At 31.3% G+C, this 22,419-nt stretch overlaps 1 protein-coding gene and 1 pseudogene across 3 annotated transcripts; one reads left to right on the forward strand and one right to left on the reverse strand.

Moving 5' to 3' along the window:
• The first annotated feature begins 41 nt into the window (after positions 1 to 41).
• Positions 42 to 2,460, forward strand: LOC145163665 (tetrahydroberberine oxidase-like). The gene is made up of 5 exons (XM_079082467.1): positions 42 to 1,641; positions 1,742 to 1,752; positions 2,148 to 2,219; positions 2,274 to 2,391; positions 2,453 to 2,460. Exons 1-5 carry the CDS (start codon positions 42 to 44, stop codon positions 2,458 to 2,460), a joined length of 1,809 nt encoding a protein of 602 aa, XP_078938593.1.
• Positions 2,461 to 2,920: 460 nt separating this feature from the next.
• Positions 2,921 to 5,759, reverse strand: LOC145165948 (uncharacterized; annotated as a pseudogene). 2 transcript variants are annotated; one of them, XR_013740243.1, is made up of 2 exons: positions 5,618 to 5,759; positions 2,921 to 4,336 (listed from the first exon to the last, which is right to left on the reverse strand). The product of XR_013740243.1 is annotated as an uncharacterized LOC145165948, transcript variant X2 (transcript). The 2 variants fall into 2 exon arrangements; XR_013740242.1 differs by having other exon boundaries at positions 2,921 to 4,339.
• Positions 5,760 to 22,419: the final 16,660 nt, after the last annotated feature.

The raw sequence follows: 22,419 nt of genomic DNA on the forward strand, positions 1-22,419 counted from the left end.
ATAAATTAGACATTGCTATACATCAAATTACTCACCAAGACATGAAGAAGTCTCTTCTAAGCTCTTCCATCTTCATCTTGGTTCTAACTCTTTCATTTTCTTTTCCATGGGCAGCTATATCTTCCGCCCATGGTGTAACACCACGTTCTGAAGATTTCATACATTGCATACAATCCAACTCCAACAATGTCACCTCCATCTCTAAACTCATTTTCACCTCTGTGAATGCTTCTTTCCTACCCATTTGGCAAGTCGCGGTTGAAAACACTAAGTTTCTTAAACTTTCCACTCCTAAACCATCAGTGATAGTGACACCTGTGGATGAAACACTGATCCAAACGGCTCTATACTGCGCCAAGAAACATGGCTACGAGATCAGAATAAGAAGCGGGGGACATGACGCAGAGGGCCGCTCCTACACTGCTAATGTCCCATTTGTTATGATTGATCTCACCAACATGAGGTCCGTAGACGTGGACTTAGCAAAGAAAACGGTGTGGGCCCAGGGAGGCGCTACGTTAGGTGAACTCTATTACAGTATTATTCAGAAGTCCAAAACCTTGTTTTTTCCGGCGGGTCTTTGTGCTTCGGTGGGTGTTGGCGGACACATGGGCGGTGGTGGCTATGGAAACCTGATGAGGAAATACGGTACTGCTTCTGATAATGTTCTGGATGCTCGGTTCATGGATGTCAATGGAAATATTTTCAACAGGAAGTCGATGGGAGAAGATTTGTTTTGGGCGATTAGAGGAGGTGGTGCTTCTAGTTTCGGAATCGTTCTTGCATGGAAGCTGAAGTTGGTTCGGGTTCCGAAAAAAGTAACTGTTTTTATGCTGAGTAAAACTTTGGAGGAAGGAGCAACCCAACTTTTTCATAAATATCAATACGTTGCACCGACTATTGATAAAAATTTGCATATACGAACCGTGATGTCCGGTCAATATATCGGCAACACCACTAAAAAAACTGTAGTAATTACATTCCAAGGAGTTTTTCAGGGCAGAAGTGACACATTGCTTCGGTTGCTAGACCAAAAATTTCCAGAGTTGGGTGTTACACGGGAGATTTGTGAAGAGATGTCAATTCTTCAATCAACCATTGCGTTTTATGGCTTGCCAAGCTCCACCCCAATCGAAATTGTCACAAACCGATCTGGCATACCCAAGGTGAACAGCAAAAGTAAAATCGACTTCGTCCGGACACCGATCCCTAAAAGTGGGCTCAGAAAGATTTGGAGAAAAATTATGGAAAGTGATGGATCGGAACTTCTTGGGAGCAATCCGTTTGGCGGAAGGATGGCTGAGTATTCTGAGACTGCAATTCCATATCCTCATAGAGCTGGGGTGTTGTACCAGTTATTCAAGAATGTCAATTTTTACAATCAACCTTCAGACACAACAACTATAGCGCTAAAGAGGATAGCATGGTTGGATAGCTTGGAAAAGTTACTGACGCCTTATGTGTCAAAGAACCCAAGGGAGGCGTATTCCAACTATGCTGATCTAGATTTGGGTGTTGGAAATGCTACTTATGAAGAAGCAAGTGTTTGGGGCGAGAGATATTGGAAGAGGCGTAATTTTAAGAAGTTGATTCGAATCAAGGCTAAAGTTGATCCAGAAAATTTCTTAAGATACCCACAAAGTATCCCTGTTTTCTAGACACCACTATCCCACATGTCGACAGAAATGATCCAAAGTTTGATTTACTTTTTAGTTTTTTCTTTTTTTGTTTGAATAAGTAGATTCCCCCGATGTTGGATCTTATCTTGACGGTCAAGAAACACTTCACCCTATTTTAAAAACTTAAATGGATATTTACGCTACATCAAAAACAAGAAAAGTTTTAACAAACTTCTGTGAAGTTTTTCACGAAGCTTATTCAACCTTTGCAAAGCAAAAATCCAGCGATATGGACCAATATGTGGGCTTAACAATATTACACTTCATCGTGATGGGTCTCACTCTGATGGATTTACCAATTGACAAGATAATTTAAAGTACAATGCTATAATTGGTATATTCTTCAAACTACAATGCCGTAAAAAGAAAAAAAAATACAGTGCCATAATACAGAAATACAAAAGTATATTGCTATTTTTTGCATTTAGCCAGTTAAATAATTGATTTCCCTTTATGCTTCATGGGCAGGTCCAATCTTTTGTCAAAAGAAACCATCGTCTTCTTTTTGCTGTTGAACCATATGAAACTATTGGTTTCAAGGTATTTTTATCCCATTACAGCAATGTAATTTCATTTTTTTTCTATTACTTACAGCTTTGCACTTCCAAAAAAAAATTCTATTCAATGCATTGTAATTTTAAAAATCTACCCAATTACACTTTGAATTTGAATGACATTGCTATAATTGGTAGAATTTTCACTGCACAATGTTGTAATAGGAAAAAAAAATTAAAGAAATAGAAGTACTTCTTATTTTGCAATTTGTTTTGTAGGTTCCTAGTACAAATTTTGACAAATCTACCCCCAAGTTCTTCTGTCACTGGGATCTCCAACTGATTTTGGCATATTGCCAATTAGTGATCACGATATGTCGATATCTTGTAATTTATGTTGGAGACTTTACCTTTTCTATTGCCCTGCACCTCCCTTGACTACTAAGCATGATTGACGTGTTAAATGATATTATTAGAAAGACAATCTAACTTTTATTTAATAAAGCAATTTTTAAGTTTTATGTATTTGAATACACTTTGAATAATTTTCAACCCATTTATAAGTAGCACAATACCTGATAAGGTTGCCATTACATTTAGCATCCATTGAATTGGACAAAGTTGCAATTCTTTCTCCCACCCAAAAAGGCAGAGAAAGGTTGAAAAGAGACTTGTTATCGATTGTCCAAAAGACAAAAATACCCTCATCATCAATAGTACCGATGTCCAAGTATTTTGCTAATATGATTGATTATATCACGCTTCCATAGATTAAAACTAAGTTGAAGATTCTAAATCCTATTCCCAAAACATCCATTATCCCTAAACCACAACCAAATACAAATCTTTATGCAAAACTAAAATATCCAACAAAAAAAACATGAACTATTCCAATGTTTTAAGAAGGCGAAACAAACCTGCAGCTTCCCGGATCCTAGAAAACTCGATACAAAATGCCTGAACCTCAATAAACAAATCTTGAACATTAATAATCTTGTTCCTGATCAAACTCTGCAGAAAAACACACACGAGCCTCACCAACCGATTCTGCATGTACTTATCCTTAATATTCTCACATGATGATATACAATTCGTTATGTACATGTGTACAAACTCAGTCGGCAGTTCAACCGCAGTGGTCAACCGGTTGACCACCTCCATCGAATGCAAACTCATGTCCATATTCACCAGAAACGTAAAATACTCCGAAATTTCCGGCGAGTTCATCAGCTTAATCAGCACCTCCACCGCTATTAGAGGGTTGTTCTCCACCAGCTCCGGCAGCTTCCGTGGTGTTAAACCGCAGTGGTACACCAGTTTTGGGTCGGAAGTTAACTCAAGTAAAACTTGTTCTTGTTGAGATGGAGCCAACGGGCCTTTTAAGGCTTTTAGGATTAGTTCACGGACGGCTGCACCACGGCTCGTGTCGGCACACATCCCGGTGTCCCAAAGCGGTTCGTGGGTCGAGTCAGGGTTAACCCAGACGAGCTCACCGTCTAGCACCGGGAGGCGAGGCGGTGTAGGGCGGGTCCAGTGAGGGTAGAGCACGTCCAATGATAAAGTTTGAAGTAGAACGGTTATGGCCTCGCTCCGGTCACCGGAGCCGATCTTTGGCGGCAGGAACTCAAACTCCGGCGAGTTGATGTCACAACCGCGGGGGATGTCGGGATCCGGTATCGCGTTTTTTATCGCGGTGTTTTTGAAGAGGGAATTGAACGGTTTGGGGAGGGGGTTTTCCGGCGGCGGCAGTGGTGGCTCCGGGAACCGGTGAGATGAAGGATCGAATTTGGTAATGAAATCTGCCGGAGATAGTTTCATCACCGGAGATGTGGCCGGAGAGGATAAGAGATGAAGGATGAATGCACGTTCTAAAGTTTCAGTTTTTTCGTCATTTGCAGTGTTTGTGAGCAAAGAAAGGTAGGGATTGGTGGATGATTTTAGGGGGGAATATGTGTGATGAAGTAATGCAAATGCAACCAATCGTTCGGTGGATTTTAGGAATTTTGGGGTGTCATCCAAAAGAATGACAAGAGCTGAGAAGATTTCACTATGCATTGATTTTGGAATTTTTGAGGAGAAATCGTTTATGATGTCTTCAAGGGGTCGTTTTTCACCATCTTTAAGTAGGGAATATAGGATTGATGTTGCTGGTTTCGGGATCATCTTCTATTAAGAAAATAAAGTAGAGATTAGTTGAGTTTATAATGTTGATTAAGGAAAAATATGCAGAGAATAGTCAAATATACTTTACAAAATTTAACCTATTATAGCAATGAAAATTGATTTGTATTGAATGACGTTGCTATAATTGGGTAGATTTTTCCCAATTATAGATGTCTTGCTAATATCAAGAATGTAAATTGGCAAAGTGCTAATGTTTACAAATTAAATAAGGAGGCATACATTCACTACATAAATCAGTGAGGATCATACCCATGTCAATTCATGATGATTACAAATACAAAATATGGCTAAAACTAAAAGCAGGAAAAAATCATCCTGTTATATTTTCTGGGCAACAGATGCATTGAAAGGATAAAACCAAATGATGTCTTGAAATATCTTAAAGCATTAAGAATTACTACTTCAGTAACTTCTTTAAGAGAAACATATATGTTTGTTGTGGTTCTATTAAAATTGCTACAACGAATAACAAAATAAGAATATGATATCTCTATTCCACATAAGCATTCAATAGATAAAGTAAAATATCATCTTGAGTCAATTTAAACATCATAAAAATCAGGAATCAATACATGAAAATCAAATAGTCGCCGTTTTACTTCGAAGCAAGATATATATATATATATATATATATATATATATATATATGTGTGTGTGTGTGTGTGTGTGTGTGTGTGTGTGGATAAAATTAGATATAATCTTGAAGTAAATCAAGTAATTAGCATAGATAGAATCAGTAGTTCACTACATCCTAAATTCCTAACTCTTAAGCACATGCGCATTCAATGAGTATAATGAAATAAAATCGTATAGCTAAAGCCTAAAAGTATTATTGAAATCAGTAAGTCGTTAACAGATGCTCTCCATAGCTAAAAGCATCACTTGGATCAGTAATTCGACCTCACAAATCGTAGAACTCTTAAGGGAATACCCAACTTGCATCAAGTAGCTACTATCAGATGCTCTCCAAAGCGGTCACGCACAGAAAAACACCTAAAATGCAATTTTGATTGAAACTTAACGAATCATGACCTACTTTTACAGGAATTAAAATGTTCTGAAGCAAAAACTAACACAGAACAGCAACTAAAATGCAATTTTGATTGAAACTTAACGAATCGAGAATCTGTATTTACAGAAATCAAAACTTTTGAAACAAGAACTAACACAGAAAAATACCTAAATTGCAATTTTCATTGAAACTTAAGGAATCGCGAATCTGCTTCACGGAAATAAAAAATTATTGACGCAGGAACTAACCTTTGAACGAGGAATCGCCTAATCGCTGAGACGCTGTAGCCTGTAGAGATTCTCTGATCGACCAGTGAGATGGCTAAAGGAATAATAACGTTGCTAGGGTTTCAGGGCTCCATATCAAAGTAGATTTGGATTGGGAACCTCTTTTATGTTATCTCCTAAAATTATTAACAAAAATATATCTTTTTATTCTAATAAATGAAAATGGTAATTATATGTTATCTCCTAAAATTATTAACAAAAATATATCTTTTTATTATAATAAATGAAAATGGTAATTATTGACCCATCTGAGACTATTATTGATTTAGTTGTATGTCATTTTATTGTTATTTTCAATTAAAAAATTTACATAGTATTTTGTGGTTTTTTCCATTTTTATTAAATTTCATATAATATTTAAATATACTAATTACAATAAATATCATAATAAATGAATTTTAATTTCATTAACTGACTTTCCTTCTAATTACAAAATTTTTAAATTAAAACATTGTTAGTTTTCTTTATTTATTTATCTAAATTATTTGTTTAAATTTAAAAAAGAAAAAAAAACACTTTAATTTTAATAATTCAATATTTTTCCATTTTCCTTATAAATTCAAACTTTTCAAATGTTTAAAATTTCATATTTAATTTTTCTTTTACATGAACCCATGTAATACATGGTTTTATACTTAGTTATCAAATAAAAATAAATAAATATCGTTAACTATTAAATATTAATTTTTATAATAATTAGAAATCTAATATAATAGTATATTATTATTGTCTTTATATGATAAGTAAGAATCAATGTTATTAAAATCATTCGAGATTCAGGATTGTACAATCTTATCATTAAAAACAATTTCATCAATTTAAATTACGGAGGAGTTTAGTTTTTTTCAGTTTTTCTTTTCTCAAGAAAACATTTTAAAACTATCTACCTGAAAAAAAATGAAATAGGTTTTATTCTTTGAAAATGGAAATGATAGTATGAATTTGTAGATGGTTAGATTTATTGTTTTGATTCTAAATTTGTTATATCTTTTTTAAAAGTTTATGCATGTAGGAGGAAGGATGTAGATTATGAGATAAGCTTTTATTTCGTTGTATGGTTTTATTTTTTAATATTTGAAACTTGGACATATAATCTTTTAAATTTTAATATTCAAGATTATTTTTTTTTAACTTTGACTTATAGTTAAGTATCAATACAAATATAACTAATCATACATACTTATAAAGCTAGCATTTTTTCTTGAATTTCATGCATTTGAAACCCCCTTTTTTAACTTCCTCAAACTACATTCATTTGAAACCCCATTTTTTAACTAATGCAACTCAAAAGTTTTCTTAATTATGATTTAACACTCAAAAGTTTTATAACTTATATTATGTTTAATTAGCGTTTAGTGAAAAGCTTACTATAAAAAGGTCAATCTTTTGTGTCTTTTGTGTTATATAAAATCTTATATGTAATAAGGATTTGAAGATATTGTGATTCAAAATGTTTCATATAGTTGAAGCATTCACGATCCAAATACGATGATTTGAAGAAATGAGTTATGTCGCATCGATGGTAATTGTAATATGATTTTTTCTTTCAACCAAAACAAATGAAGTTTTTCTATTCTTTCTTTATATTCAGTTTCTCATTTAATCTTTATATGTGATTTGTGTGTATTACTCAATCTTGAATGTGACTCTCCAAACATCAATGTTTTGCTTGGAATATCTTTCCGATTCTTCTTTTTCAAGAAAAATATTTTGATTGTAGGTTAGTGAAGAATTGTCATCAAGTTTCTATGGTTGAATGGTGTTAAATGAAGAAATAAGATTTATAAAATGGATATAGGTTTTTTTGTTTGAACAAAGTTGACGAATGTTAGTTTTTTCTTTTGATTTAAATGTATGTTTATGTAACCTCTTTATTTATACATTCAACTACCGAATGCTCTTATTTATTTGATTATAGTTTTTCTATTTTAATTATGTTTATTTTCTATTATTTTTTTGTTGGGTTATCCTACACAACATATTTAAAAGACAATATTTAAAAGATAACATAATTTTGAACATTTGATATGTAATTATGATAGACTTATCATGATATGTTCTTCATATGAAAGTAATTTATCCATATTACTACGACAAGAATTACATATGACATTTACGAAAATATATATGTGATTTGTTTAACATGTATATGCACCTATGTATGTTAAATTTATAATTAACTATTTTTATGTTTAATAATTGAAGGGATTAAAATGATGCATCAAAACCAATTATTTAGACGAATATAATAATAATAATAATAATAATAATAATAATAATAATAATAATAATAATACATTTCCAAGTACCGCATTCATTTTAAACTCACACTACAACTCAAGAGTTTTCTAATTTATGTATATTTATTAGTTACAACTCAAGAGTTTTTAACTTATGATTATTAATTAGTAATCACTAATAACTTTTTATTTTCCTCTCTTTTATAAGGTTATAAGGTTGTAAAGTTTTGCTCATTAAAAACATTAATGTATTTGAAAAGATTCGTGATTTAAATATGAAGAGTTAATATAAATGTTATAATAGATGTTTTAGTGTTTTTATGTTATTAAAAGTTATAGTGTTTATTTTTCATATTTTTTATTATTCGTTGTATATATATATATATATATATATATATATATATATATATATATATATATATATATATATACAAATGTTATAATAGATGTTTTTCTATTTTTATGTTACTAAAAGTTGCAATTTATATTTTTGTTCATATGTTTTGTTACCCGTTATATTATCATTCATTTGATATATAATTTACATAATTTTAAACGGTTTATAAAATTATCAAATAATTGTATATATCACAATGACTTAAAAATTAAACTATAATGTTTAATAAAACTAATATGTTAACTATATGTTTGCTTTACTACTAACAATTTATTTCAAAGTAGAAATATTAAATAATAATTTGGTAAAAGTTATTATTTTAACTATATAATTCTATTCTCGCGCAACGCGCGGAGATTCGCCTAGTACGAAATAAAGTAGTACAATGTGGTTGGATCTTTTTGATCTCTCTCTCTCTCTCTCTCTCTCTATATATATATATATATATATATATATATATATATATATATATATATATATATATATATATATATATATATATATATATATATAGGAGGGTTCAATTGAGAAAAAAAAAGGTTGAGAATGGGGAATCATTCTCAGCCACTCATTTATTTTTGCCGCAAAAGTCTCCGTCGTACAAGCGGAAATGGGAAAGGAATAGACATGTGTTTTCCAACAAAACATGTTTCCTTAAACTATGCTAAACATTACCTTAATATATACAAAAACATAGTTTTTTCGTTTTTTTAAATTTTTAAGAAGCTATTTTTATCGAAAAATGATTTTAAATATACCAAAATTCATGATTTTTTATTCTCTACAAATAGACATCCATATTGATATAGTTTTAAGATAAAATAAAAAATTTATTTTTTTATATTTTCAGCTATCGTTATTCATAAGTGAATAAAAATGAATCAGGTTTTTACTACAGTACATTCGTTATTCACTTATGAATAAAAACTATGATTAATTTTTTTTACAATTTAAGTATCATTCATATATGAATATAGCATATAATAAACATAGTATATTCATATTTAAATATTAGACGATGCATTCACTTGTGAATATTACATAGTATATTCACTTGTGAATATTAGATGGTATATTCACTTATGAATATTAGATAATATTTTCACATCTGAATATTACATAGTATTACATAGTATATCACATGTGAATATTACATAGTATATTCACTTGTGAATATTAGATGATATATTCACTTATGAATATTACACAGTATATTCACATATGAATATTACAAGGTATTTTCACAAATATATATAATTTTCATATGTTATTCACATATGAATAACATACAGACTTGCATATTAGTTTTTTTGTTTTAATAATCATATACTGATTCAGGTGAGAAAACATATTCATATATGAATATAACGTGGTAATTTAGTTTATGCATTTTATCAAACAGTTGGAGTGCATACAATTTAACTTTTTTAAAAATATTAAAAACATGATACTTTGACTATTTAAATCTTACAAAATAGTAGATTGATAGAGAATTATATGAAATTTTTCAAAAAAAAAACGATTTGATCTTTTTCTAACCTCAATTTTGAAGTTTTATTTGATAATCAATGTTGAATGAATGATATGAAGTGGATTTTTTGTTGATTATCGATGATGTTGATCTAATGACGTTGGGAGTATAATTAATCGTATATGATGAAGATCTGATCGTATTCAAGCAGAATTGAAGGTTGGATTAAAAGAACCAAAAACGAATTTTTGTTGTTAACTGTTAAATCACGTTGATAAACATGTTATTGACGAAGATCGATGATTGATTAACACTGGATGATGTTGATGATGGTTTAATTGAAGAAATCTGGATGATTGTTGAAAGTTGGAGGAGAAATTTGGATGATGAACGATCGATTAGAAATGGGTTTCAACTGTTATCTATTTCTACACAGTTACGTATTTGAGATTGAAGGTTATTATCATATTTACAAGTTTGCCACCGTGTCTTTTTATGCTTAGATTAAATGAGTGGCTGGGAATGATTCCCCCATTTTCAACCTTTTTTATTTTCTCAATTGAACTCACCTATATATATATATATATATATATATATATATATATATATATATATATATAGAAAGAGAGAGAGAGAGAGAGGAATGATCATTTGAGAACTCATAGTTTCCCGAGAACCCGGGAACTAATTCTAGGCCATAAGATCAGAAAAATTAGGGGCTGAGATCTCTTATGGCAGTTTTGTAAATAAATGGGAAAAAAGGCACGGGGGTATCTTAATTTTTTTATGCAAGGGTCTTATTGGAACAAAAATATGAGATTAAGATGTTGAACGTTAATGCTCTCTCTCTCTCTCTCTCTCTCTCTCAAACCACCGTCGCACCTTCGTTTCATCAGCGATCTCTTCGCTTTCCTCGTCTGTCACGCCTTCTAATCCCGACTAAATTCCGACGCTGTTGGCAAAAACCGACAATGCTTCGGATTACACATATTACTTTGTCAAATCGAGTCAATAGATAGTCGGTAATTACGATTCAGTTGATGAGTTAGCTAAGTCGTTACCGTAGATCTGGAATGAAACTTTGTCATCTTCATTTATTTATGGATCTGATCGTAATGGTAATCAAATTATGCATATTATGGAGGGTTCCTGCAATGTTCTATGCAACTAATTCAGATTTGAGAAAGACGAAGGGAGTGGATAGACCTGCGATGGAAGCCTCACTGCTCCATATCTTCATCTCGATTTAGGTTTCAGTTGATTGTGAAAGGTATCATAAACCTTAGATTAATTATTATTTTTAGTCGATTGTTCTTTTTTGTTGCAAGTATCTGAAAATTATCATCTATTTATCACTGTTCCTCAACCGATGCATATTTGTGTATTAAATACATGATTTCCTGCTACAATCGTTAATGATCTATGTATTAAAATAACTTAGACTTTGATTGTAACTAATATAAGAAAAATATCAATAGAATACCTCACTAGGCAGATTTGGTTTCCTGCATCAACATTAGAACTTGAAAAAACCCAAATTAAATGGATTTCCTTACTGCTTCTCATTTGAAACTACTACAGGTTCACCCTGCTGCTCTATTATATCTAACTTATGAAGTGAGTGTATCTGTGACTGTATGTTATCTAGGGTTCCATTTTGCGTGTGGTTACCCTTCCCAATCAAATGGATTTCCTCCATTCCAGGTTTAGGATTATGCTAAATAACAAATGAACAACAAATGCATCAATCACTAAAACAAATCATAAGTAAGATGGTTAATATTAATTTACATAGGAGTTGACCTTTTTCAGAAAAAAATGTTCAATTCAATTTAAAAAGTAACTAAAACAGTTTGTGTTCATTGTAACACATTATTAAGGTAGTATTAGGTATGCAGTTCCATTCCATCATTGCAAACAGAGCTAAGAGATAAAACTGAATACAAAATATGTAAGATATTTACCTCTTCAAAATCAAATGGATTTTAGCAATGTCTTAACACCTTTAGAAACAGAATCACCAGAAGTAACTGAAAAAATCCCATACAGCTCTTGCCATTGCTTTACCTGAAGTTGTAAAACGTACATGTGTTTCTGTTCAGAAGTTTTTGTCAATGGTAAATTAATTAATAACATATTTAAAATATTTAATATTTATATACTATTAATGACATTATGAAGTTACAAGATATCATTGAGTTGGATTCATCTAAGAAGGCAACAAATATGGAGTGTTGGACTACTAGAGTTGATGGTGTAAGGTATTTTTTTTAATATACTTTTCACTTTAGTACTTTATGTTTTAACCAAATTATAAAGTGTCATATTTTCCAGGGTATAAATTCTTGATTAAATTATGTAGAAACATAAAAAATATAAAAAAGAAACTAACTTTTTTTTTTGCAGGATCTGTTGATTGTGCAGAGTGGATTGTCCCATTTCACGTGTTTAAATCGCTGGCAGAAGAGGTAATAAGTATATATTTTTATCTTTTTGTAATTAAAAAAATTAATTTTTACTTTGATAATTGTTTTGAAATTGCAGTATGATTTGGAGCTTGTTTTTTGTGAAGAATTCACATGCATTTGTTCATGAGTACATGAAAAAGCCTGAATTTATTGAACTAATGAGAAGACTTGGTGCTTTGGGGTGATGGAAACCAAGACCAAAGTAAGTGTTGTCTGAATAAATGAATGTTTTTTTGGCTTAATCCATTAAGTCATTATGTGATACACATATGAATTACATGTGATTCACATGTAAATCACATGTTATTCACATGTAAATCACATGTTATTCACATATGAATCACATGTAATTCATATATGAATCACATTCACATGTAATTCATATATGAATTACCTGTGATTCACATGTAAATCACACGTAATTCACATATGAATTACATGTGATTCACATGTAAATCACATATGAATTACATGTGATTCACATGTAATTCACATATGAATTACATGTGATTTACATGAAATTCACATATGAATTACATATGATTCACATGTAAATCACATATGAATTACATGTGATTCACATATGAATTACATGTGATTCACATGTGAATCACATGTAATTCATATGTGAATTACATGTGATTCACATGTAAATCACATATGAATTACATGTGATTCACATGTAAATCACATGTAATTCACATATGAATGACATGTGATTCACATATGAATTAGATGTGATTCACATGTAAATCACATATGTATTTTTGTGAGTGTTTTTGCATCAATCAGATTCTTTTTAATTTTCTTGTAGATTTGGAAGAAATTGTGGTGAATATTGAAGAGATGAAAAATGATAAATTGAAGAAAATATGGAAATATTGACACGAAGACATGAAAATGCTTTGAAATTTTGTAGCATTTTTTTGTTTTTTATATTTTATATTATATCGAATAAAATACTTATTGTATTGTGTTTATAGATTAGTAAATAAAATGAGTTTTCTTACAAATATTATAGTATATGGAATATGCATATATGCATGTAAAAATATGCATAAATGTACCAAAAATGTTGATTTTTTTGGTTAAAAAAATATAGTATTTTTTAAATATTCCAGTTTTTTTTATTGATTTTTAAATGTTTTTTAAAAAATGTTATTTTTTTTTAAATATTTTTTTCAAAAATTCATGTTTTCTATAAAAAAAACTAAAAAATCTGCACTTTTTATTTAAAAAAACTGAAAAATACTATTTTTAAAAAAAACTGAAAAATACTGTTTTTTAAAAAATCTGCAAAAAACTGAAAAAAAAAATTTCAAAAATTCATGTTTTTTTTTTTTAAATTTAAAAATCTGCACTTTAAAAAAATGCTGAAAAAAATACTTTTTAAAGAAAATCCGAAAATTTGATTTATTATGTAAGTTTTTAGACATTTCTATTAATATGTAGAATAACACAAAAAATTAAACATTAAATGAAATCGATAAGATTATGATCATGCCCTTAATGAATTAGTTTTGATCTAACGCTCCACTTTTAGTTCTCGGGTTCTCGGGAAACTACAAGTTCTCAACCGATCTCAACCTTATATAAATATATATATATATATATATATATATATACATATATATATATATATATATATATAGAGAGAGAGAGAGTGAGAGAGAGAGAGATTGCAAATTTAGTGTTAGGGTTTGTAAAAAATTCAGACTTTTGTCCAAAATGTTGTCCTAAAAATTTATTTGTTGTAAGTTATGTTCAATTTATTTTGAACTTTTTAAAATGACAACTTTTATATTTTCATTTTCTATTTTTCTATATTACAATAACCATAAAAGAATAAAAAATAAAAAACAGGTTATCACCCACCACCCCCACCCTCCCCCTCTATCTCTCTCTGTATTACATACGCTCAAACCCAAACCTACAAAACAAATATTTGTGGTCATCGAACCTTCAGCTCCGACGAAGAGAGTAGAGCTGGCAAAAGCTGGCACGACACGATAACCCGACACGAAGTTAGCGGGTTAGGGTCAGAGATTTCGACCCGTTTATGTACACGGGTTGACACGACACGACACGAAAAATAAACGGGTAGGGTTAAGGTCAAGATTTTCAACACGAAGATGACTCGATGATTACCCATTTAATAATATATAATATTTTAAAATTTTATATTTTATAAATATATTATATATAGTTAAAATTATAACAAAAACAGTTTTGGGCTTGTTAATATTTGGGTTGCTAAAAAGTAAAAACCAATTGACGGGCTTGTTAATATTTGGGCTAATCTAATTTTGTATTCACATTTCACAAGTCTTGTATAATCGTATCCTATCCGCTCCGCCTCCCTCGATCCCTCCTTCTGTTTGGGTCGTTCAAATTTGTTCCGAGTTCAGACCTTCGACTTCAACAATCAGCATTCGTCATTCAGATTTCAGCAACACGATTAGTTGATTAAACGACTTCTTATGTTTTGTTCATTGTTCACGAATCACGACTTCACCGGTTCACCCCTCCCGACCTCTCCTTCACCAGGCGTATCTCAGCCTCTCCACTCTCCATTTGTCCTTCACAACTCTGTCGCCTCTCTCAAGTAGGTTCAATTGTTCTTTGTCTTTACAACCAAGTACTAAACTATACACGATGATCACCCATTTTCTGTTCTTTGTCTTTATTACAGCTAACTACAATGGATGAAGCTATTAACTTGTCTGGTGATGAAGGTGAAGAGGAGGTTGGAAGCGTTCCAAATAAAGCAGAAGTTCCATCGGGTTCTAAAGCTTCTAAAGTTGCTAAAGCTGCTAAAGCTACTAAGGTGAAAGCAAAGAAACTGAAACCAAACTTATCTGGTAACCCTGCGAAATGCCAACGTAAGTAACGATGACTTTATAAAGACCATGGCAACTAGCATCAACTTGAAATTTGACAAATATTGGTCCGAGTTTAGTACTATCATGGGTATTGTTGTTATTTTTGATCCTCGTTACAAGTTTCAAGTTATTGATTGGGCTTTCAAAAAGGTATATGGCAAAACTTCTGATCTCGAGTTAGATTTGTTTAAAAAAAGTTATTTTCCTTGTTTGATGAGTATGTAGCCATTAATACCAAGTCCAAGGCAAGTTAAAGCTCACCTCCCTCTCCTAAAGTTAATGAAAACTTGTCCGACACGTATATGACGGTAAAAAATGTTCTTCTTTTGTTTCAACTTTTAATTGTTTTTTTTATTTTTGTTGTCTAACTTTAATCTTTCTATTAGGATTTTGATGAATTTTGTAGTTGCGAGTTTACCACCGATGGTAAATCTGAATTGGAATCGTATTTAGAAGAGCCAAAACTACCTCGAATTGATGATTTGAATGTGTTGGAATATTGGAAACCCCTTCAAGGACGGTTTCCCATTGTTTCTCAAATGGCTAGAGATATTTTGGTCATTCCAATCTCCACTGTTGCTTCCGATTGTGTTTTTAGTATAGGAGGAAGAGTTCTTGATGCTTATCGGAGCTCATTAAAGGCAGAAACCGTTGAAGTACTTGTTTGTCTTAGAGATTGGGATTTTAAAGAATGTAAGAAACTAAAAAATTCATATATCTATTTTTTTCTGTTTTCCAGTTTTTCTGTAGAAAATGATTAAAAAAACTGCACATTAAAAATTGCAATTTTATTGTTAAAAAACTGCACATTAAAAAAAACTGCTTTGTTACTGTTTTTTTATAAAAACTACAACTTTATTATTTCTTTTTTTCATTTGTATGCTAATATCGATTTTTGTATTTGTAGCATCATTGCAACCTGAAATTGAAGAGTTATGCAAAAAGGTTACTACATTGAGGGTTGATGTTGATGAAGATGCAAAGGAAAGTGACACATCTGGTGCTCAAACACAACAATCTGGATTATGTTGAGGAAGAAGGATGAAGAAGAAATAGCTTGAAAAAGACTTGATTTTTTTTTTGAACTTTTAGTCTTTGTTGGTATTAAACTTGTTTTTTTTTGTTGGATTGTAATATGTTTAATGTTTTGGTCATTTGGATGATTACTTGAAGTCTTGAACTTTCAATTTCTTTCGTTTTTGGTATTTCATGACATTTTGATGATTACTTGAACTTTCAATTTCTTTTGTTTTTTGTTATTTTGTATTTGATATTTGATGACAAATTGACAATGTTAACTTTGTATTTGGTTTACCATTTTATGTCAAATTCACGGGTCGTGTCGGGTTACACGGGTTGGCGGGTTTCACATTTTTTATAGGTTAAACGGGTTACATGGGTCGTGTCGGGTTGACACAGTTATAACCGAGTCGTGTCCGTGTCAGCTTTTCCAACCCGTTTATTAAACGTGTTGTGTCCGTGTTAACTACCCTCAACCCGTGTAATGTCCCAACCCAATACGAACCCGGCACGACACGACCCGTTTGTCAGGTCTAGAAGAAAGTGACTCGCCAAAATTTATGAACGCCGCCACGACCACCACCGACAACCATGTAGATTTGAAAACTGACGAGAACCACGTAGATCTGAAAACCGAAGACGACAAATACGTCGCCTGTGCCAGAAGATCTGTTTTTCACCACCAATAAGGGTTTGTCTAGGGTCGTTGTAGCGTCGCCGACTTTTGTGGCTCGAGTTTCCAACACCGCCGAGGGTTTGCAAATTCGATCTAGTGTTTGCAGAGATGTTTCTTTCTTCTCGGATCTTCAACGAAGTCAACGCCTAAAAGCCACACCAGCATGTTTTCTATTTCTTCTAAGATCTACATCATCGTCGTCAGTTTTTAAATTTATGATAATCGATGAAGGGTGGTCCGGCGAAAAAGTCCAAATCTACGATGATCAACATTCTAGCAGGTGGTGGTGGTTGTTCTTTGAAGATCCGGAGCACCGCAAGTGAGATCTCTAGCGTCGTCGGTGAGATCTCCAACAACGAGATACGAAACTGATGTCATTCACAACATGTATGCAAAGGAGGTAGCGAAATGGTGGCACCGGCGAAGTCAGCTCCAAAAAAAGGAGGGTCTTCGGATCGGAGGCTTTCCAGGAGGAGGTAGTGTTGGTTGACCTGTGGTGGTGGTATAGATTGGCGACGTTTTACAACGGTGGTTGTGTTTATATTTTCCAGCGACAGTGGTCGTCTGGCTGACGATGGTTGTCCGACAAAGAGAATGAGAGAATTATTAAGAGTGATAAGTGGGTGCGTGGGTTAGTAATAGGTAGGAGTTGAGTGTCTTTTCATTTTTAATTTAGAAATTTATTAAATTAAATAAAAGAAATAGAAAACGATAATATAAACGACAAAGGCATCATTTAAAAAAAAATCAAAACAAATTGGACCAAACTCGCAACAAAAAACTTATTTTGGACCAGTGGTGCAACTCCAAAACTTTTTGGACCAAAGTCTCAATTTTTGACAAACCGTGGGGATCAAATTTGCAAAATTTTCTATTATATAAGATCTCCATTTTAACCTAAGAACAATGGAAAGTTATTTACAAATAAAATTGTAAAAATGGTTCATATGGTTGTCAAAATTATATAGTTTATATATTAATAAATACTATTTTATTGGATTATTAATTACATTTAACTAATTCTTTTTTTATTTATTTTTAATAGATTATTTATATTTATTGTATTATTATATATTAATATATATTATTTTAAAACTAATATATATATATATATATATATATATATATATTAAAAAAATATTACTCTACCGGATTATTAATTTCATTTTATATATATATATATATATATATATATATATTAATTCTTTTTTATTAGATTCTAGTTTAGTAATAATTATTATTTTTAATATATAATATTTATATATTAATAAACATTATTTTATTAGATTACTATTTTTTAATTGTTTTTAGTTTCTTTTAATTGTTTTCTTTATTATTTTAAATCAGAAAACCCAAAAAAAATCTCACTCATCACAAATCTCCTAATTTAATATAAATATTTGGAAGATAGATATTTTTGACATAACCACCACCATCACCTAGTTCGGTAATGGTAGGATGATTGAGATTTTTCAAATAAATTAGGATAGTTGTTGTGTTGTAAAAACAAAATTAATCTAAACAATTTTGATTGAAACTTAACAAAATGTGATCTGCTTTTACAGGAATCAAAAATTTCTGAAGCAAGAACTAACTCGGAACAAAACCTAAAGCGTAATTTTGATTGATACTTAATGAATCGTGAATACAGAAATCAAAAATTTTGAAACAATAACTAATCCAGAAAAAACACCTAGTTTGCAATATTCATTGAAACTTAAAAAATTGCAAAAATGTTTCGCGGAAATCAAAAATTTTAGAAGCAGGAACTAACCTTTGAGAGAGGATTAACCGAATCATTGAGTTGTTGTAGAAATTCTCTAATCGTTAGACGACAGGTAATTGTGTGATAGCTAAAGGGATAAATAACGATACTAAGGTTTCACAGTTCCATAGTAAAGTAGAAAACGGATTTTGTAAACACATATGGTAAAAGCTAAATCTTCGAATACACCCTATTTAAAAATCAATTAATCATAAGCTAATGATTTAATACATTTAAGAATATATATATATATATATATATATATATATATATATATATATATATATATATATATATATAACACTCCAAAAATCACAATAAATTTTAAATTTTCAAAACCAGTCATTAATCAACATTGTTTACAAAAGTGTCATTGTTTCAAAAGCGTTATTTCAAATCAAAGTTTTTCCCAAGACCCAGTGACATAAAACAGGAAGTTGTGCACGATCACGCATTCACTTTCCCACGATCCTCCGAAGTACTTGAAACCATAAACTAAAATTGTAAGTCAAACCCTAATGAGTTCCCCCAAAGTACCAATCACACACAAACATACAACAGCATATACTGGGTCCACAACCTATGTCTGGAATATCCCAACAAGGTCCTCAGCATAGGTCTGCATTACCCCCGAGCCCACAGTATGAGTCTGGCATGCCACCCGAGCCCTCAGCTCATATCTGGAATGCTCCTGATCCCACAACCTATGTATAGAATACCCCTACAAGGTCCTCAGCATAGTTTTGGATTGCTCGGGGTTTGTTGGCTACAGCACAAAGCTGTACAACCTCAACCCAACACAATATATTGACATATGTAACAGATAAATATGAACACATAGCCATCAAATACAGATAATCATGCAGATCAACTAATCTGATACAAACTAGAATAATACCATCCTAACCAAGATAAATAATCTAGTGGACTGGCATTGGTGCCTTCGACCCACATGTACGGTGAGGAAGACTCACCTCTCAATCTGAATGCAATCTGAATAAATTTCTTCTCCGACAACCGGCTCAACCCGACTCCTAAACATCAACACATTTCCTATTCTAAATTTAATAACATTTCCCCAAAATATCATTGGTCAAAGCTGGTCAAAAATCAACAAATCAACCGAGTCAACCCGGCCGAGTCAACCCAGCCGAGTCAGCTCAGGCCACATACGTGGGGAGTACTTCGGACGTACGCAGGGCGTACTCGAGGCCCGAGGCATCGGGGCTTAATATGCGTACACGCAACATACCATTTGGTACACCCATCATACGCAACAATCTTCCTTCTTAACCACTTAAGTGCTTAATACTTCGACTTGTTATGTCCGCGGAGGGTTTAATGTATCCGCGGAGATAGCTCTGTGGAGAATCTTTGGTCAGTCTGATATCGTACATAATTCATTAATCCGCGAAGATTTCGTCATTCCGCGGAGCCCGTAGAGGGGTGCTCCGCGGAATTCATTTCTATAGCCAGAATTTCGTCTTTTTGTGAGTAAATTTTGAAATCCCCCCCCCCCCCAAAAAAATGTCTATAGTCGTCTTTTTCCCTTACTACTACTAGCTGTGTGAGACCATGAGACCCATGTACCAATAGATTTATTAAAAAAATAAGATAAAGGCATGACGGATTGAAGAATTTTCTTTGTTGGGGCACATACAAACATCTATACGATAGATCAAGTTAAATAGTTAAAGTAACTAGTTCGGTCTTGTGGTTTTATTGGTTCTTTTCACCCTTTATTCAGTATGGTTTCAGTTTTTTGGTCCAGTTTTGGTTTTTTCCATTCGGTTTCGGTTTTTTCAATTCGGTTTTGTAACCATATTGCTAAAGTATTTTGGTTTAACATAGTACTTACAGAAGCATCCAAATTTGTAAATATATTGCTAAACTATTTTGCATAATATTGATTACTAGCTAAGTACTTAACGTGTGTGTGTGTCTATATATATATGGTTATGTTATTGTGTCTATATATATGGTTATGTTATTGTGTTCTAACTATCTATTGTATACATGTAGGATTGATTGTGGACCAATCATTTTAGTTATTTTAAGAAAGTAATTAATGCATATTACATGTTGAAGATATAATGAGTATTAATTAAATCTTCGGCATTTAATATGCATTAATTACTTTCTTAAAATAACGAAAATGATTGGTCCAAAATCAATCGTACATGCACACAATAGATAGTAGAAACATTTGAACATATATCTCTCTCTCTCTCTTTCTCTCTCTCTCTCTGTATATATATATATATATATATATATATATATATATATATATATATATATATATATATATATATATATATATATATATATATATATATATAGGCTTAGGTTATTATATTCAAAGTAATTATTGTGTTATTGTATGCATAAATGTGGGCCAACCATTTTACTTATTTTAAGAAAGTGATTAATACATATTATTGAATTAAATATAATTGAAAAATACCATCTAATTTAACTAGAAAGGTATTTTAGTCAATTCATATAGATTTAATAAAGGAAATTTGCATATTTTAAGGGATCATAGATTCTATTAATTTTAAAAATCCGATTTTACTAATTATAAGGTTTTTAATTCGGACATTCTGACAGAATATGTTTGAGTATGTTCAAAAATAAAAATATTCTAGAACCATAAAATAATAAAAAAATTCTTGAACATATTTCTTGATCATGACTTTAAAAATTTCTTGTAGAATAACAAATTTTCGAACCAGCAATTGAAGAATTAAAACAAAAATTACATTAATTCTTATAGAATATATGTAACAATTGCTAAGAATTAAATTTATTGTTAAAGAATAAAACTAAAAAACTTTCAAATCGGGAAAAAAAACATCAAAGTCTAACAAATACACTAATTCATTCTAAAAGAATAATGTTGCTAAGAAACACTTTCAATTTTGTTGTCCGTTCTTCAAGCATCAACTTCTTCTAGCATCAACTTCTGTGAAAACAAATCCAAATGTAGTTTAGAATCCAATAACGCATTAGCAAATGATAAATAAAAAACTATATTCGTTTGGAATAATATGCGGACTTGTTAATTGCACCAAAACCAATAACAAAAAATTGTAGAACATGTATAATCAATGAGAAAATATCCATATTCCATTCAAACAGAATTGGAATTCGTGTTTCCATTCCGATAGAATTTGAATTCGTAATTCCATTCCAATAGAATTGGAATTGTATAAAATACACAAACCACTAAGGGATTACTAGAAAGTAGTTTCATAAGTTGATGGACAAATATATGAATCATACACAGAAAGATAGATACCGTAAATATTCTCCCGGAAATGGACAAATATATGAATCATACACAGAAAGATGGATCTCATCAGAAATGGACAAAAAATTTCTTTCAGACATTTCAGCGAACAGTTGGCGGGCAAGGATTGCTACACAAAGAATGAAAGAAAAAAAAACTATAAATACCAATAATCTTGCAAAACTGATAGGTTAGATGAAGCTTACATGTAATAGATGCTAGGCGACTGCTGCCTCGAAGTAAATCATTCTCGTTACAACAAAGAAGCAAACTAGTATTGAGTTCTCCAAAATAAAAACATTTAAACACGACTGAAATATAGTTTATTAATTAACAAGATACTCTAAATGAACAAAATCCACTTTAAGCAACTACATTTATAAATGCTCTTCCTGTTTGACGATTTGCAAGAGGTCCATGGCATCCAAAAAGCTGCAAAATAATTATTAAATATAATTTTGTAAAAGTTACCAATTTCATAGAAGAGGTGAAAACATCAAACCTTTTAAATGTCCAGTAAATGTCCACTAAAGTCACAGACCACGTTTTTGT

The sequence above is a fragment of the Lactuca virosa genome, chromosome 3 (genome assembly GCF_052849685.1).
Source record: "Lactuca virosa cultivar CGN04683 chromosome 3, Lactuca_virosa_CGN04683_v6, whole genome shotgun sequence".
Classification (NCBI taxonomy): domain Eukaryota; kingdom Viridiplantae; phylum Streptophyta; class Magnoliopsida; order Asterales; family Asteraceae; genus Lactuca; species Lactuca virosa.

Coding starts and splice junctions, on each gene's coding strand:
- LOC145163665 (XM_079082467.1), top strand. CDS start 42: ATGAAGAAGTCTCTTCTAAGCTCTTCCATCTTCATCTTGGTTCTAACT. Junction 2,220..2,273: donor ATGAAACTATTGGTTTCAAG/GTATTTTTATCC, acceptor TATTACTTACAG/CTTTGCACTTCCAAAAAAAA.